This window comes from Parambassis ranga, chromosome 17, assembly GCF_900634625.1.
Source record: "Parambassis ranga chromosome 17, fParRan2.1, whole genome shotgun sequence".
NCBI lineage: Eukaryota > Metazoa > Chordata > Actinopteri > Ambassidae > Parambassis > Parambassis ranga.
In genome coordinates this window covers 1,979,321-1,996,247 of record NC_041037.1, presented here as the reverse complement: position 1 = coordinate 1,996,247, position 16,927 = coordinate 1,979,321, and the positions used below count along the sequence as shown (strand labels likewise).

The window sequence follows — 16,927 nt, the reverse complement described above, 5'->3', positions numbered from 1 at the left end:
AGCCCCTGTAGAGAAACAGGGTGTGTGGTTATAATGTAAAGAGAAGTGAAGCCATTTCCTGTGTAACCATGTCAGTTACAGCAGTCGTGTGGGTTTTTATGAGCTGCTGTTTGTATCAACTACAAGGTAAACTCTTTATTTTTCTATTAATAAATAGTAATTATACTAATAATTGATCGTTGGTGACAGATCTTTGTAAAAGTTAAATGACAGACAGGAGCGCGGAAAGAGGAAGTCACATGTAATGTTAAGTAATACATACTGCTGAAAAACCTTGTTTTTATTGTTTTATGAGAACAGGGTTAGGGTGCCCACAATGTACATTAGTATCGGTTTGTTTTTGTTTATATATAACTATAATGAAATGAAGTGCTTTAGGTACATTTTGTGCATCGATGTGGGATGAGCTGCTGCTGATGTCACAGACAGATGTTAATGAGGAATCTGATCACAAATGTCTGTGAAAGAAAAGAAAAAGTATGTGAGAGCAGCTCGAATATGTACAGATAAACATTTGCTGCCAGATTGTAACAGCTTACCCTCAGTGACTCGCACAGGAAGGAAAGAGTTGAAAGCTGCTAAAACAGACGTGAGATTGATGAGAAGTAGTACACTGTGTTTGAACACAGGACGGATAAACTTACACACATTTGACTTCTAAATAATTTCACCCTGTGTAATGAGAATTCAGCTGTTCAGCAACCACAATGAGATCAAAATAGTGATGATGTGATACTTAAATATAAAGTACAAGAACACAGTGACATTCATCATTGACCTAACCTGTATACTGTGTCTCTTATGTGTGTGTGTGTGTGTGTGTTGTTGTACAGGGTCCAGTGCTGTGACTCCTGTGTTTGTGCAGACAGGACAGGATGTGTTTCTGGATGTTAATGAAGCTGATGTTCCAGAGGGGTTTGTGGTTTTTTTATGGCGTTTCAATGGAAGAAACAATTTAGTATCATTTTCACCAAATTCAGAACCAAACATCCTCGGAGATTACACTGGAAGGATTGAGCTGTCTGATAAAAAATACTCTGTGACACTGAAGAACCTACAAAACACAGACAGTGGAGTTTATACAGCACGATTAACAACAACTGTAGATAAAACTCTGGCTGAATACAAGGTGACAGTTCAAGGTGAGTTTCTCAGCATCTCAGACACTGACTGAAAACATCTGCTGCCATGTTTCTGAATCTCTCCTGTCCTCCATCAGATCCAGTGTCTCCAGTTGGTCTGACAGTGGACTCTGTGTCCAACAGCTCAGACTCCTGTAACCTCACTGTGACCTGCAGCTCAGTGGACTCTCACATCAGCAGAAATTTTACATGTGACGATACAACCTGCTCTCAGGAGGGAGGAGAGAGGTCAGAGGTCACAAAGTCTGGGGCTTCTCTTCAGGTCTACTACCTGTCAAATGCATCTATCATCTGTAACCATAGCAACCAGGTCAGCTGGACCCAGGACATGACAAAGAACATTCGGGAGCTCTGCACCCAACAACGTAAGTAAGACTAAACCATGAAACTACAGTGTTTTTGTAGTGCAGATTTTTTTTTCTTCAATAGCTTTAAAACAACACGTCCTCACAACATCTATGTCCATCCTCTGTAACCATAGCAACCAGGTCAGCTGGACCAGAAACTTGACAGCTGTTTGCTGTGTGTGTCCCTGACATAAAATAAACAGACTTATGTTCAGAGGTTGAATGTAGCTCAATGAGGAGAAACTCAAGATGAGTGAACAGAGACTTGCTCATTAAATTTATACACAGGCAGAAATGTGCTTTGGCATTTAGACCCTGATGTGGGAGTAGAGGAGGGGAGGCCGACAGAAGGGATTTACCCTTAGGTCTAGACCTGGTGGTGGTGAAGAGGGGACGGAGAACAGGAGAGATGAGTGCTTGGTCTGGCACAAGTGTTGAGACTGGTGGTGCCCAGGGTGGAGGGGGGTTGAAGAAGGATCTGGAAAGACAGCTGAGAGAAGAAGGTTTTAAATTTGCAGCTAAGATGTGATTGGCTGCATGAGCAGTGAGGCGGTGAGTGACTCTTTATTGATCAGATGACTGGAGCGGGAGAAGGGGGGAGAGAGACACAGAGAGAGAGAGAGAGAGAGAGGGCCGGTGAGTGGGTTAGCTCGTCTCTACAGTAAAAGAGAATAGAGCAGGTCTTCCTGGTTGAACTTTCAGTAAGCTCAATTTAAACAGTTAAACTTTTTCTACATACAAGGTTCACGCATCCTGCTCATGGACAGTGTGTCATGTTTCTCTGCAGTCAGAATATCTGTACATCTCACACAAACATCAGCAGTCTTCTTACAAAACAAAAATAATTCATTTAAATCCAAAGACGGGACAAACTGAGGATGCAAACACCTGATGCTGATGTTGAAATCTCTGTTCAAACACCAGACATTTCTCCCATCTCCCTGCAGCTCCATGAGTGTTTACCTCTACATGTGTCCATCCAGTGTTTATATTTGTAACTGCAATTACATTACAAGTCTTTAACCAGGCATCATTTTCTCTTCTGGTTTTTGTTCCTCTTTACAGAATCTTCATCATCTACAGTACCTCGGATTATTGGTGGAGTTTCTGGAGGCCTCATACTTCTATGTTGTGTCTGTGCAGTTGGTGTAGTTGTTCATCGGCGTAAGAGAGGAAAATGTAAGTCAAAGTTTGTATTACTCCTTTACCATCTGCAGAGTACATTACTCGTCATTGTGTCATTAAGCAGTCTATTTCTGTAAGCACACACAGCTCACTATAAAAGTCCAGAAATACAGTAATGGGTGAACACAGGTCTGCTAAAGACTGATGAATCTGTCTTAATGGTTCATCTGCAGATGAAGGAGAGAACAATGAAAACACCATGTATGCTGAGGTACGTATTTGTAGCCTAATTCTGATTTTAAAATAAATCTCTCTTTATTGACAGTAAATAGAGAATTCTGTTAGCAGACTCACAGCAGAGAGAGAAAAAGGTATTTTTTGTGTGTCTACATGCTGAAAGAACATAATTGTGTCTTTTATGAAGCATTAATAACGTGCTGTCAGAGTTAATCCAGTGTAAAGGCACCATTGGAAACAGAGGGTTAATTAAAGTGGTCTAGACACTTTGCTGAAGTTTTTTTGTTTAATGTATTTTTGCAGGTGGAAACTCACCAACCTCGGGATCAGCGTCCACTCAATAAATCATCATGTTCCAGTCAACCAGATACCATCTACAGCTTGGCAGGGTCTCCCCCTGCACCCACTCAGTCCACTGAGACCAGCGACAGGACCCAGCCCGAGAGCCTTTATGCACAAGTGGAAAAAGTCAACAGATAAATGAAGTCGGCAGGTCGACAGAGAACACTTCACTGCCGGACTGCTTCTGGGTGGAGATGAAGAGTGAAGGTGCTGTTATGATGTACATATTATGACGTCCCAGAATCATGATGCTGGTGAACTGGCTCCTTAATTAACTAGTCAGCTTCAACATGCTCACATAAACACACAGCATTGTCAGAATAATATTTACATACAGTATAGAAGCAAATACAACATGAAAGAACATCAGTTTACATAACGTCGTTTAGTTTTTAGTTTTTTTAAAGTAGTTTTAATTTAAACTTGTACTTGAAGAACTTTTTCTACTGAATCTGTTTGTTCCTATAGATTCTTTATATATTTGGATCATCTACATGTCAATCCTTCTCCCCTTCATGCTCTGCTGTGTTATTGTTGCAGTATGATAAGGAAATCACAATATTTCATGCAAATATTTCAACTTGTGTGATTTTAGACTTCTCTACAGCACTTACAAATATCAGGATAGTATTGATAACTGATCATTTGGTCACTGTAAATCTATCAAATTCTTCCGTAACATTACATCCCTCGTTGAAAGTACAGTTGTTGACTGTTGCATGAAATAAACACACAGGCAGGACAAGTTATATGTTATAGTGTTGTATAGATAAGATTAAATAAGAGTTTATTAAATTATAGTTTAGATAAATAAGAATTACAGGTATGTGACGTAGGGGGTGGGGGGGCAGTGGGAAGGTTGACTGTACTATGGTTGTGTGTTGACTGGAGAGGAGTCAGGGAGGAGAGAGAGGGTGTGTGTGTGGGGGGGTGGGGCGGGGGGGGGGGGGTGGAGATGAGGAGGAGGATGGCTTTGGGGACGAAGGCGGCCTTTCTTCTTTGGGTTCTGCAGGCGGGGCAGCGGAGCCGCCGTCCAGAGGGGAGCCACTGAAATGCTGAGTGGAGGACGTGTGAGGGCTCTCTGAGGATTTCTACTGCCAGGCTGAGAGTCTGTTGGTCATGAGTGTGAGGAAGAGTTCTTACAGGCAGGCCAGTGATCTTAGAGCAGACTGAAGCAGGGCTCTGCAGTCGGGTTCTGTTCTGTGGAACCAGCAGGTTATTGAGAAGGTGATGATGCTCTCAATAAAGCTGAGGTAGAAAGTCCATAGAATGTCTTTACTGACTCCAAAGCAGCTGAGTTTCCTCAGGAGGTGGAGACGCTGCCGGCACCTTCTGAGAGTGTCCTCGATGTTGGAGGAGAATTTCAGGAGGTTGTCAAAGATGGTGATATTACAGTATGTGTGTTTGTAACATAAGACCAACAACATTTTACACTGAAGATGATGAACAGAACGTAATATATGTATTTCGACAAGGTTCATTTGGTCTTCACCTTTTTAACTGTAAGAGTATTCTTTTCAGTCAGACCAGTGTTTTTGTGTTTTTTACCTTGACTTTACATGTTTCGACTGCTTCCTGCAGTCTTCCTCAGAAGTCACATGATGTTATCGGTGACGTGTCTGCCAGCTGATTTTATGCAGGTTGTGGCGCCATTCTCCCACTACTCCAGGTAGTAGGGGAACAGCGCCACCTGTAGTCCGTCTTCTTCAGCGCTGTGTCCCAGTTGTGGGAAACACTGGTCTGACTGAAAGGAATACTCTTATAGAATGTAATATATGTGTTAAACCGTCACTCGATTAGCTTGATGATTCACTTGATGATTAGCTGCTTGTGAATTTTAGCATTGAAAGAAAACAGGACTGTGACATACAGAAGACAGAGGGTGAATGTAAACATGTAGAAATACTGCACATAAACACATCAGTGGGGCTAAAACAGTGACACTGAAGTTTTTTAATAATAAATAAGTAATAATTACATTTTGTTGATGAAGATTCTCAGTCATCCAGGTCATCATACGTAGAGAAGATTGAAGCAAGGCGTCTGGACTTGTAGAGTTTACAAGTCCAGACGCCTTGCTTCAATCTTCTCTACCTAATATTGACATTGATAAGGTATTGCCTTATGCTCTTATTTTCTTGTGATTTGTTTTTGCATCATGATGTTGTTTGTTTAAACTCTTCAGTGTTTCTCTGTCTCAGTTTTAGCCTCATACATCAGCAGCTGTGCTGTAGATTAGTGCTATGATGGGTAAACACACAGAGTACAGCACGTGTAAATGTTCTTACAGTGTTTACTTCTTGATGCACGCTGTTGTTTTGTACATAGTTCTTATAATGTTATGTAAAAATTGGAACATGTGCAGGTTTATATAGCTTCATTATAAATATATTAACCACTCTGCCGCGTGGCTTCCTTATTCTGCTGCACTGAGGAAGCTGCTCAGTGGTGAAATGTCTTCAGACACCTTCAGAGAGAACTAAGACCCGACTGGTTTTGTAATATGTTTCTTCACAGTGTCATTATTAAATGTTATTTTTCTGTCTATCATGTTTTTGGTGCGTTCACTGACTCTCCATGATAACATGACATCACAAAGTCCTGATAAAATCACAATACAAATAGTGACACATCATTTTTAATGAAATATGAACATTAATTCCTTAAAAACAAAGATGTGTAGATTTAATATGCGTACATTATTTTTTTTTTAATTTCCCAAAAACACAGATATACCATGAAGCACATTGACTAAAGCATCACTATCATATGTTTACAATTGTTTTTTGAGCATAATATAAAAGCAGGAACCAAATTATGAAGCAAAAACTGATCATACTGATCAAAACTGACACGCTGAGTTTCATCACTTCTAACTTCCTGATTCTCTCACTGCTCATTCTTCTTTGTTTAGTTTTTCTTCTTGATCTTCTCCATGAGGTGGACCGTGATGACGGCAGACACCATGATGACCAGACCCACAGAGAACACCACAGTCTTCACCACACAGACGGAGGTGTGACTCTCTGCACCTGCAACTAAACAGCAACACAGGTTTTACTTCATCTTCATCTCAAATATTCATCTATTATCTTTTAGTCTTACCACATCTTAGAGGGCAGAAAACCCAAATGTTCTTTGTCATGTCCTGGGTCCAGCTGACCTGGTTGCTATGGTTACAGATGATGGATGCATTTGACAGGTGGTAGACCTGAAGAGAAGCCCCAGACTTTGTGACCTCTGACCTCTCTCCTCCCTCCTGAGAGCAGGTTGTATCGTCACATGTGAAAGTGCTGCTGATGTGAGAGTCCACTGAGCTGCAGGTCACAGTGAGGTTACAGGAGTCTGAGCTGGGGGACACAGAGTCCACTGTCAGACCAACTGGAGACACTGGATCTGATGGAGGACAGGAGAGATTCAGAAACATGGCAGCAGATGTTTTCAGTCAGTGTCTGAGATGCTGAGAAACTCACCTTGAACTGTCACCTTGTATTCAGCCAGAGTTTTTACTACATCTGTTGTTAATCGTGCTGTATAAACTCCACTGTCTGTGTTTTGTAGGTTCTTCAGTGTCACAGAGTATTTTTTCTCAGACAGCTCAATCCTTCCAGTGTAATCTCCGAGGATGTTTGGTTTTGACTTTGGTGAAACTGATACTAAATTGTTTCTTCCATTGAAACGCCATAAAAAAACCACAAACTCCTCTGGAACATCAGCTTCATTAACATCCAGAAACACATCCTGTCCTGTCTGCACAAACACAGGAGTCACAGCACTGGACCCTGTACAACAACACACACACAGACAGTTTAGGTCAGTGATGAATGTTCATCATATCACAGTATATTAACAGGTAGAGTCTTGATTCATAACAGTGTGTACATTGTGATGTTTAAATTCACTTGTAGTTATTTCTGTTCTTTTCTGAGAATCAGGAAGTCGAGCTGTGCTCAGATAAGTTACTGTACAACACTCCCCTGAAATGGTTTAAGTCTGAAAATACTTATTTACTGCATGAGATCAGGTTTTTATCATGGATTTACATACAGTACATGATTTTTCTGTCATTAAGTGAATGTTGTTTTCTCACCTGGCGCCTCAGTGCAGATCAGCAGTGCCACCATCACAAACACAAACATCGTAGAGCTTCAGGCTTTCTTCTGAAATGTCGAATGTTGTGCACTAATGACAGCACAACAGTGTGACTGCCTCAGTGTTTCCTGTTAAAACCAAAAGAGTTTCAGAAGCTCACAATAACTTATGAACACATTTAACTTCAGTTAACCAGACAACAACCCAGAGTACTAACAGTTCAATGAAACCTATATCCTGAGTATCTGTAAATACAGACTCACTGTGAAGTCATAGTGCCCGCCTGTCTCTGGACATCTGCATGTAATCAGCATTTGCTGGAAGAGCCAATCGCCACAAGAGGGCGTCCCTGTGCACCCTGCGAGCTCACACAGAGCTTTTCAGGCCCACTGTAGGGGCCAGGATCACTTTTTGGCAGGTGACAAACACAAATATTTGAGGCCGTTTTAAAGTGTTTTAATAGGTGAATCATATTTTTATATATGATAATTAAGGCATCATATTTTGCCATGGTAACAATCAGCATTTTAAAGGGTGTACTGGCCCTTTACAGTGTTTCTGGTGGTAAAATGAAGGGCATTATATTACAGTATGTATGTAAAGAAAGACCAACAACATTTGATCCATATCCACATGAGCAAATCTTATCATCAGATCTTTACAGAGTCTCCACCGTCTTCATTAGCTCACATTATTGGGGGAGTTTCTGGAGGCTGCATGTTGTCAGGTGGTGTCTGTGCTGCAGGAAAAAGTTCCTGTTATTCCTCCACCATATGCAGGCTCTTTGTCAGTGTGTAACAGGTTTGTGGATAATACAGATGTTAGACTGTTGCATGAAATGAACGGATTGTTATTACCGATGCTCTGAGAATGACATGTGTGTCATGGTTTCTGCCAGGTCTTTTATTTTGTAGTTCATTTTCTGTTTGCATTAGTTCTGGTTTTTCTGTCACTTCCTGTTTTATTTTGTATTTCACTAGTTCCCTTGTGTTTCAGGTCTTTTGACTTCCCCTTCCTCATGTGTGCTCCCTTCCCCCTCCTGTGATTACCTGCTCCACCCTAATGTGTCTCACCTGTGTCCTCTTCCCGCCCTCCTGTGTATAAAGCCTGTGTGTTTCCTTCCCGTTGTTGTCAGTTCGTCTTGTGAGTAATCTGAGTGTACCAGCCTTCCCAGCAGCTGGTAGGCCCTTGTCATTTCCCTGTGTGTTTTCAAGTGGTTTCTTGATTCTCTTGTGCTTTGACCTCGACTGGATTTTTGACTACTGTCCTTGCCTTTTTGGATGCTACGCTGACTGATTACCCGTGTACCGAACCTTGGCCTGAATTAAACACTGAGTTTTGTCTTTTACCTCTGGCTCCTCTGCGTTTGTGTCCGCCATTAACACCGCCTGACAATTACCGATGCTCTGAGAATGACATGTGGAAGAAACGGACCGCGTTAAAACTGATATTTGAAGAAGAAGAAGATGAAGAAATGCTGAGGAATTTTTCAGTGTTTAGTCAAGACTGTTTTAGAAGATTGGTTAACCTCCCCCGGAGCTACGAGGCCATGGAGGTTCGTAAGTTTGATGAAAATTCATAATACGTTTGTCACTGTTTGTAAGCTACTTAGCATTTGAAGGACAGTAATTTACTGACTCGAGAGACAGGAGTGTATTTTTATTCAAATCTAGCTACCATGAAACAATTCTCAAGATTAAAATGTAGCTAGATTAGATTAAACTTTACTGCCATGTGTACATGTACATGTACAGTGTAATGTAATTGTATTGTGTGTGTTGTTGTACAGGGTCCAGTGCTGTGACTCCTGTGTTTGTGCAGACAGGACAGGATGTGTTTCTGGATGTTCTGCAGCTCAGTGGACTCAAAATGTGATCATGAATCACCCAATCATTTCAGAATAGAAAGGTAGTGTGGAACCACCTCTAACTCAGGGGTTTGAGGTGCAGCCAAAGGCCTAAAGACACTGCAGAGACAGAAAGCCTTGGTCGACACAGCACGTGGGGATTAAGATTAAGAAACCTTTATTAGTCCCACAATGGGGAAATTGCATTTTTGCAACGGCATACAGACAGCAAGGGATAAGTTAAGAAAGATATATACATTATAAAATAGACAGTTTACATATTAACAGTTGTTGCACAGGTGAGTGGAGGTAGAAGTGGTTTATAAGAAAACTGTACATAGTGCATCAAAAACTAAATAAATAATTTACTGTACACTGTGGTGTGTGAATACTGCTCCTATCAGAAGTGTTTATTATACAGTCTGACGGCAGCAGGAAGGAAAGACCTTCTGTATCTCTCCTTCACACACCGAGGGTGGAGCAGTCTGTCACTGAAGCTGCTCTGCAGGGCTGACAGGGTGTCCTGCAGGGGGTGGGACTCATTGTCCAGCATGGATGTTAGTTTTGCCAGGACCCTCCTGTCCCCCACCTCCTGCACTGAGTCCAGAGAGCAGCCCAGGACAGAGCTGGACTTCCTGATGACTCTGTCCAGCTTCTTCCTCTCCCTCTCAGTGATGCTGCTGTTCCAGCAGACCACACCGTACAGGATGACTGATGCCACCACAGAGTCATAGAAAGTCTTCAGGAGTGGCCCTTTCACTCCTAAAGACCGCAGTCTCCTCAGCAGGTAGAGCCTGCTCTGGCCCTTCCTGTACAGTGCGTCTGTGTTGTGAGTCCAGTCCAGTTTGTTGTTGATGTGATCATGTAGCTTTAACTAGCAGATTATCGTACGGGGGTTTAGAATGATAAGTAACTATGTCACAACTTTTTCTTTTTTCTCTGTAACACAATACATAAATGTCAGAGGATGCATACACACATACACACAAATATGCCTGCACACAGGTTATTTATAAGGATCACATGAGTTTGAGCTGCAGAGGCAAAACCGGTGCTGCAAATTTTATCTACAGTTCACAAGTTCCTCTCAACACTGACATTTTTACACTTCCTGAACATAACACCACCCTGCAGCAGCAGCACTAAGTGTACTTCACATGCACTATATATATATAATATATAAATATGTATGTACGTGTTAGGATGGTTAGCTGACGATGAGCTGGTGTTATTTTAAGCCTACTAGAAGCTAACTATGATGTTTAAAATCATTTAATTAGCAGATGTGCAGCTCCTGTGCATTCGATGGCTGCATTGAAGAAGCCATCCTTTCTGTTCTTTCATGTGAGTTTTGAGGTACTAACAGATGAAATTTTATTTTTCAGTCTAGACAACAGACAATAAAAAGGACTTGACTACACCAGAGGTGGGTGCTGTGACTGTGAAGTGGTGATGAAGTGGGGCACACTGTGTGAACTGGTAGAAATGCTGGATGAAGCAGCATTAGTGTGACGATATGAACCTGAAAAAATGAAACATCCATCTTGAATTATAATAGTGTTAATAGTGATGATGGGGAATAAAATGATTCTCTCTAACAAGCATTTTAATAAAGTTGTATTTTGTGTCATGTCTATAAATTGTTAAATGAAACGTGGCACTAATACAGCCCCTGTAGAGAAACAGGGGTGTGTGGTTATATATGTAAAGAGAAGTGAAGCCATTTCCTGTGTAACAATGTCAGTTACAGCAGTCGTGTGGGTTTTTATGAGCTGCTGTTTGTATCAACTACAAGGTAAACTCTTTATTTTCCTATTAATAAATAGTAATTATACTAATAATTGATCGTTGGTGACAGATCTTTTTTAAAGTTAAATGACAGACAGGAGCGTGGAAAGAGGAAGTGACATGTAATGTTAAGTGTGAAAAACATCGTTTTTATTGTTGAACAATCTTTATTTGAGAACAAATAAGATGAAGACTGATTTAACAGTGTTAACAGTTTGTATCATTCATTAAGGTTAGCCACTTTTCCTAGAGATCTATGTTTAGTGTAACACTTGTGTCGCTGAGAACAAGTGATGGACCAGTTCTAGGTTCGTGGAGTTTTGTAATTAATAATATTAGGAACAGAGTCTTGAAGATTTGTATATAAGCCGGCAGTTTACTCAACAACAATAAATATTTAACAGGTTAATAAACAGATGAATAGATAATAAAATAAAATATCAATAAATAGATCAATGAATATTTACAGTGCAAAATGAGCAATAAACAGTATAAAATAACCTGTTTGGTCCTTGTTATTTAAATAGAGTTTAAATAGATTTAAAAACTGGTTTGCTCTAGTTTTTTCTGTTTCTCTTAGACCGGTCTTTTTATTCTGTATAGCTAATTTAGAAACAATTGCTTTAACTAATTTTCAGCTATTTATCTTTGTTTGTTCTGTTTTTCTTGGAGTTAACTCTTTTCTTTAGGGAACAGTATTTAGGTTAGTTTTTGTGTGATCTTTTCACAAAAGGTAAGTATTCAGGTACCCTCTAACACATAGAAAAAATAAATTACCTTAACCATGTTATATACATTTACCTATTCACACTTCAATAATTCCTAAATAATTGTGTTGCAACACAATAATTTCAATTTGGGGATCCCCTTCTAATTTGATCTGTTAAATATCACAGTTCAGTTCAGTCTGTCCTGGTCAAACCGTAACAGTGGTCCGTTTGTGGTGTTTCAGTCCTTGCAGGTTATCCTTCCTTGGGTAGGCTCGCCATCATGTTCACCTAACGTCTTTCACTTGGTGTGCGCTGTCTCGCGGTTAACTGAAGGTTCCAGTCTGATCTGTCTCTGAGCTGTCCTCAACTCTCCCGGGGGTAGGGGAAAAAAACCACAAATACATAAAATCAAAAGCATCAAAATCACTGTTTTGATGTTGGAGGGTTGCCTAAAGATGTTAAATAAATGTACAAGATGTTGGATAAACTTAATTTGAAGGAGGTCTTTAGATTTTGCGTGTATCCGTTGGTCAGCGCCTGTTTCTATCCGTGTCTTCAGGAGCTCGCACACAGCGCCTGGGACAGTAACATTAAATTTCAACTCACATGACAGTTGTGAGAAAATAAGAGGGAGCTTTAGAGTATGTTAACAGGGTTAATTATTAAATAGTCATTGCTATGTTTTCATTGTTATTTATTAACTGTATATATATATATTTGTACTTGTGATATACATATATTATTTATGCTATTTAATTGATTTTAATTATTTATTACCCTATTTGGACCATGGGTTACATTAGCTTTTATAATACATGACACATGCCCACAATGTACATTAGCATCGGTTTGTTTTTGTTTATATATAACTATAATGAAATGAAGTGCTTTAGGTACATTTTGTGCATCGATGTGGGATGAGCTGCTGCTGATGTCACAGACGGATGTTAATGAGGAATCTGATCACAAATGTCTGTGAAAGAAAAGAAAAAGGATGTGAGAGCAGCTCGAATATGTACAGATAAACATTTGCTGCCAAATTGTAACAGCTTACCCTCAGTGACTCGCAGGAAGGAAAGAGTTGAAAGCTGCTAAAACAGACGTGAGATTGATGAGAAGTAGTACACTGTGTTTGAACACAGGACGGATAAACTTACACACATTTGACTTCTAAATAATTTCACCCTGTGTAATGAGAATTCAGCTGTTCAGAAACCATGATGAGATCAAAATAGTGACGATCTGATACTTAAATATAAAGTACAAGAACACAGTGACATTTATCATTGACCTAACCTGTATACTGTGTCTCTTATGTGTGTGTGTGTTGTTGTACAGGGTCCAGTGCTGTGACTCCTGTGTTTGTGCAGACAGGACAGGATGTGTTTCTGGATGTTAATGAAGCTGATGTTCCAGAGGGGTTTGTGGTTTTTTTCTGGACATTCAATGGAAAAAACAATTTAGTATCAGTTTCACCAAATTCAAAACCAAACATCCTCGATGATTACACTGGAAGGATTGAGCCGTCTGAGAAAAAATACTCTGTGACACTGAAGAACCTACAAAACACAGACAGTGGAGTTTATACAGCACAAGTATTTGGAAGTGTAGTAAAAACTCTGGCTGAATACAAGGTGACAGTTCAAGGTGAGTTTCTCAGCATCTCAGACACTGACTGAAAACATCTGCTGCCATGTTTCTGAATCTCTCCTGTCCTCCATCAGATCCAGTGTCTCCAGTTGGTCTGACAGTGGACTCTGTGTCCAACAGCTCAGACTCCTGTAACCTCACTGTGACCTGCAGCTCAGTGGACTCTCACATCAGCAGCACTTTCACATGTGACGACACAACCTGCTCTCAGGAGGGAGGAGAGAGGTCAGAGGTCACAAAGTCTGGGGCTTCTCTTCAGGTCTACTACCTGTCAAATGCATCCATCATCTGTAACCATAGCAACCAGGTCAGCTGGACCAAGAACATGACAAATATTCATGTTTTCTGCCTCCAACAACCTGGTAAGACTAAACCATGAAACTACAGTGTTTTTTTAGTGCAGCTTTTTCTTCAGTAGTTTTAAAACAACACGTCTCTGTAACCATAGCAACCAGGTCAGCTGGACCAGAAACTTGACAGCTGTTTGCTGTTTGTGTCCCTGACATGTTGGTGAAACTGACAAACATAAAATTAACAGACTTATGTGCAGAGGTTGAATGTAGCTCAATGAGGAGAAACTCGTCATTGGTTTTAAATTTTCAGCTAAGATGTGATTGGCTGCATGAACAGTGAGTGACTCTTTATTGATCAGATGACTGGAGAGAGAGAGAGAGAGAGAGAGAGAGAGATTCCAGTAAGCTCCATTTAAACAGTTTTACATTACAAGTCTTTAACCAGGCATCATTTTCTCTTCTGGTTTTTGTTTCTCTTTACAGAACCTCCACCATCTACATCACATCACTATATTGTTGGGTTGGTTGTTGGTTTCCTTGCTGTCCTACTGCTGCTCTGTGCAGTTGGTGTAGTTGTTCATCGTCGTAAGAGAGGAAAATGTAAGTCAAAGTTTGTGTTACTCCTTTACCATCTGCAGACTACATGTGAACACAAGTGAATCTGTCTTAATGATTCATCTGCAGATGAAGGAAAGAACAATGAGACCATGCATGCTGAGGTACGTGTCTGTGATTCAGAAATATGATTTTGAAATAAATCTCTGTTTATTGACAATAAATAGAGAATTCTGTTAGCAGACTCACTGCAGAGAGAGAAAGGGTATTTTTTGTGTGTCTACATGCTGAAAGAACAAAAGGAGACCTAGTTTAATTTGTTGTGATACAGAGTTGTGTCTTTTATGAAGCATTAATAACATGCTGTCAGAGTTAATCCAGTGTAAAGGCACCATTGGAAACAGAGGGTTAATTAAAGTGGTCTAGACACAGTGTTTTTGTTTAATGTATTTTTGCAGGTGGAAACTCACCAACCTCAGGATCAGCGTCCACTCAATAAATCGTCATGTTCCAGTCAAACAGATACCATCTACAGCTTGGCAGGGTCTCCCCCTGCACCCACTCAGTCCACTGAGACCAGCGACAGGACCCAGCCCGAGAGCCTTTATGCACACGTGGAAAAAGTCAACAGATAAATGAAGTCGGCAGGTCGACAGAGAACACTTCACTGCCGGACTGCTTCTGGGTGGAGATGAAGAGTGAAGGTGCTGTTATGATGTACATATTATGATGTCCCAGAATCATGATGCTGGTGAACTGGCTCCTTAATTAACTAGTCAGCTTCTGTCTGCTAACTTGCTCACATGTTTGCCTAATATTACCCTGTATGTACTAGCAGAGCATTGTCAGCACATACACACATTTCAATCATGAGAGACTCAGCGAACTGAATGAGAAATATTTATTAAGTACAGAGTTTGAATGTGCATTGGCGTCCTAGACCCCGTTGTGAAGACCACATCCGAAAAGGGGGAAAAACACAAGAGGAGAGGCCGCTGGATCAGAAGATCCCCCCGGGGTCTAGACCTGGTGGTGGTGGAGAGCTGGAGGGCAGGAGATAGGAGGCCTGAACTGGCGTGGATCTGGTGGTGCTTGGGGTGGAGGAGGGTTGCCGGGTTCGATCAGACTTTTAAATTTCGTGCTAAGCTGTGATTGGTCAGGAGAGGGACGGAAAGCGACAGCTGATTGGTGAGGGAGGTGCTTTCTATTAAGCACCTGACTAAGAGAGCAGAAGAGAGGGGGAGCAGAGGAGTGAGGGATACAAGGAGAGAGATTAGGAAGTGGATAGGGATAAATGGTGAATGATGGGAAACAGAGTCTTCCTGATTGAACGTACGCTAAGAGCTACATTAGTGGGGATAAAACAGTGACACTGAAAATAGGCATTGAAAGTTTTGTAATAATAAATAAGTAATATTGACATTGATAAGGTATTGCCTTATATTCATGTGTTGTGATTTGTTTTTGCATCATGATGTTTTTTGTTTAAACTCTTCAGTGTTTCTCTGTCTCAGTTTTAGCCTCATACATCAGCAGCTGTGCTGTAGATTAGTGCTATGATGGGTAAACACACAGAGTACAGCACGTGTAAATGTTCTTACAGTGTTTACTTCTTGATGCACGCTGTTGTTTTGTACATAGTTCTTATAATGTTATGTAAAAATTGGAATGTGTGCAGGTTTATGTAGCTTCATTTCAATCATGAGAGACTCAGCGAACTGAATGAGAAAGAATTTATTAATACAATAATTTTGAATGTGCAGCGCTGATAAGAAGACCCCCCCGGGTTTAGATCTGGTGGTGGTGTAGAAGCAGGAGAGCAGGAGAGGGGAGACCTTGAACTGCAAGGATGGGGAGGTGCTTGGGGTGGAGGAGGGTTGCCGGATTCGATCAGGAGACAGCTGGAGAAGAGACAGAGACTTTTAAATTTCTTGCTACGCCATGATTGGGCAGGAGAGGGATGGATCGACAGCTGATTGGTGAGGGAGGTGCCATCTATTAAACACCTGACTATGTGGGAGGTCACTAGACAGAGTGCAGTGCAGTGAAAGAGAGTGCGAGGATGGTGAAGAGGGAAGGGGATAGAGATAAGAGGTGGATGATGTGGAATAGAGTCTTCATGACTGAACTTACGCTGAGAGCTACATAAGGTGTCACTGGTAGGGGTCGGTCCTTGAGGCTTTGTGACTCAAAACCAGGAGAAGGCTTAAAGCTTCACAAGGCTTCATCCACCCATCTCCAATAATAAAAATCCAATATGTATCAATTTTGCCGCAACTGGAAAAGAACCTTTCCAGCAGTACCAGTACGTCATATAACTAAGTGCTGCCACCTAGAGTTGGGCATATAGGTTTTAGATTGGTGACTATGTGATTTACTCAACATTGTTGTGTCGGATATACCTAATTGGTTTGTGTTGGTTTAACAAGTATATTTTAAGTTACACCGACTAAATTGGGTTATGTTTTCAAGCCAAACACAAAAATGTTAAGTAAACACATAATTACATTTACTTGATCCAACAACTCACTGAGTTCAGTTTTTTGCTTATATATAAGCAAATGCCAGATGAAAGAACATCAGTTTACATATCATCGTTTAGTTTTTAGTTTTTTTTAAAGTAGTTTTAATTTAAACTTGTACTTGAAGAACTTTTTCTACAGAAAGTGTTTGTTCCTATAGATTCTTTATATATTTGGATCATCTACATGCCAATCCTTTGCCCCTTCATGCTCTGCTGTGTTATTGTTGCAGTATGATTATGAAATCACAATATTTCATGCAAATATTTCAACTTTCA

General features: G+C 40.6%; 2 protein-coding genes across 5 annotated transcripts; one reads left to right on the top strand and one right to left on the bottom strand.

Moving 5' to 3' along the window:
• The first annotated feature begins 39 nt into the window (after positions 1 to 39).
• On the top strand, positions 40 to 15,094 carry LOC114449279 (uncharacterized). Of its 4 annotated transcripts, XR_003671972.1 has the most exons (7): positions 40 to 126; positions 834 to 1,142; positions 1,220 to 1,507; positions 2,555 to 2,668; positions 2,848 to 2,885; positions 3,155 to 3,400; positions 6,108 to 6,243. XR_003671972.1 is itself a non-coding variant. In XM_028426789.1 (6 exons), the coding sequence occupies exons 1-6, from the start codon at positions 69 to 71 to the stop codon at positions 3,329 to 3,331; spliced, it is 984 nt and encodes a 327-aa protein (XP_028282590.1). In that variant the 5' UTR covers positions 40 to 68; the 3' UTR covers positions 3,332 to 4,014. The 4 variants fall into 4 exon arrangements, 3 of the variants coding, with proteins under 3 accessions (XP_028282590.1, XP_028282592.1, XP_028282591.1); XM_028426789.1 differs by lacking the exon at positions 6,108 to 6,243 and having other exon boundaries at positions 3,155 to 4,014; XM_028426790.1 differs by lacking the exons at positions 40 to 126; positions 834 to 1,142; positions 1,220 to 1,507; ... (2 more) ...; positions 3,155 to 3,400; positions 6,108 to 6,243 and adding exons at positions 10,873 to 10,926; positions 12,968 to 13,276; positions 13,354 to 13,641; ... (1 more) ...; positions 14,257 to 14,291; positions 14,586 to 15,094.
• LOC114449285 (uncharacterized) lies at positions 5,892 to 7,578 on the bottom strand. The gene is made up of 5 exons (XM_028426800.1): positions 7,503 to 7,578; positions 7,284 to 7,413; positions 6,667 to 6,975; positions 6,299 to 6,589; positions 5,892 to 6,231 (listed from the first exon to the last, which is right to left on the bottom strand). The coding sequence occupies exons 2-5, from the start codon at positions 7,330 to 7,332 to the stop codon at positions 6,104 to 6,106; spliced, it is 777 nt and encodes a 258-aa protein (XP_028282601.1). The 5' UTR covers positions 7,333 to 7,413; positions 7,503 to 7,578; the 3' UTR covers positions 5,892 to 6,103.
• Positions 15,095 to 16,927: the final 1,833 nt, after the last annotated feature.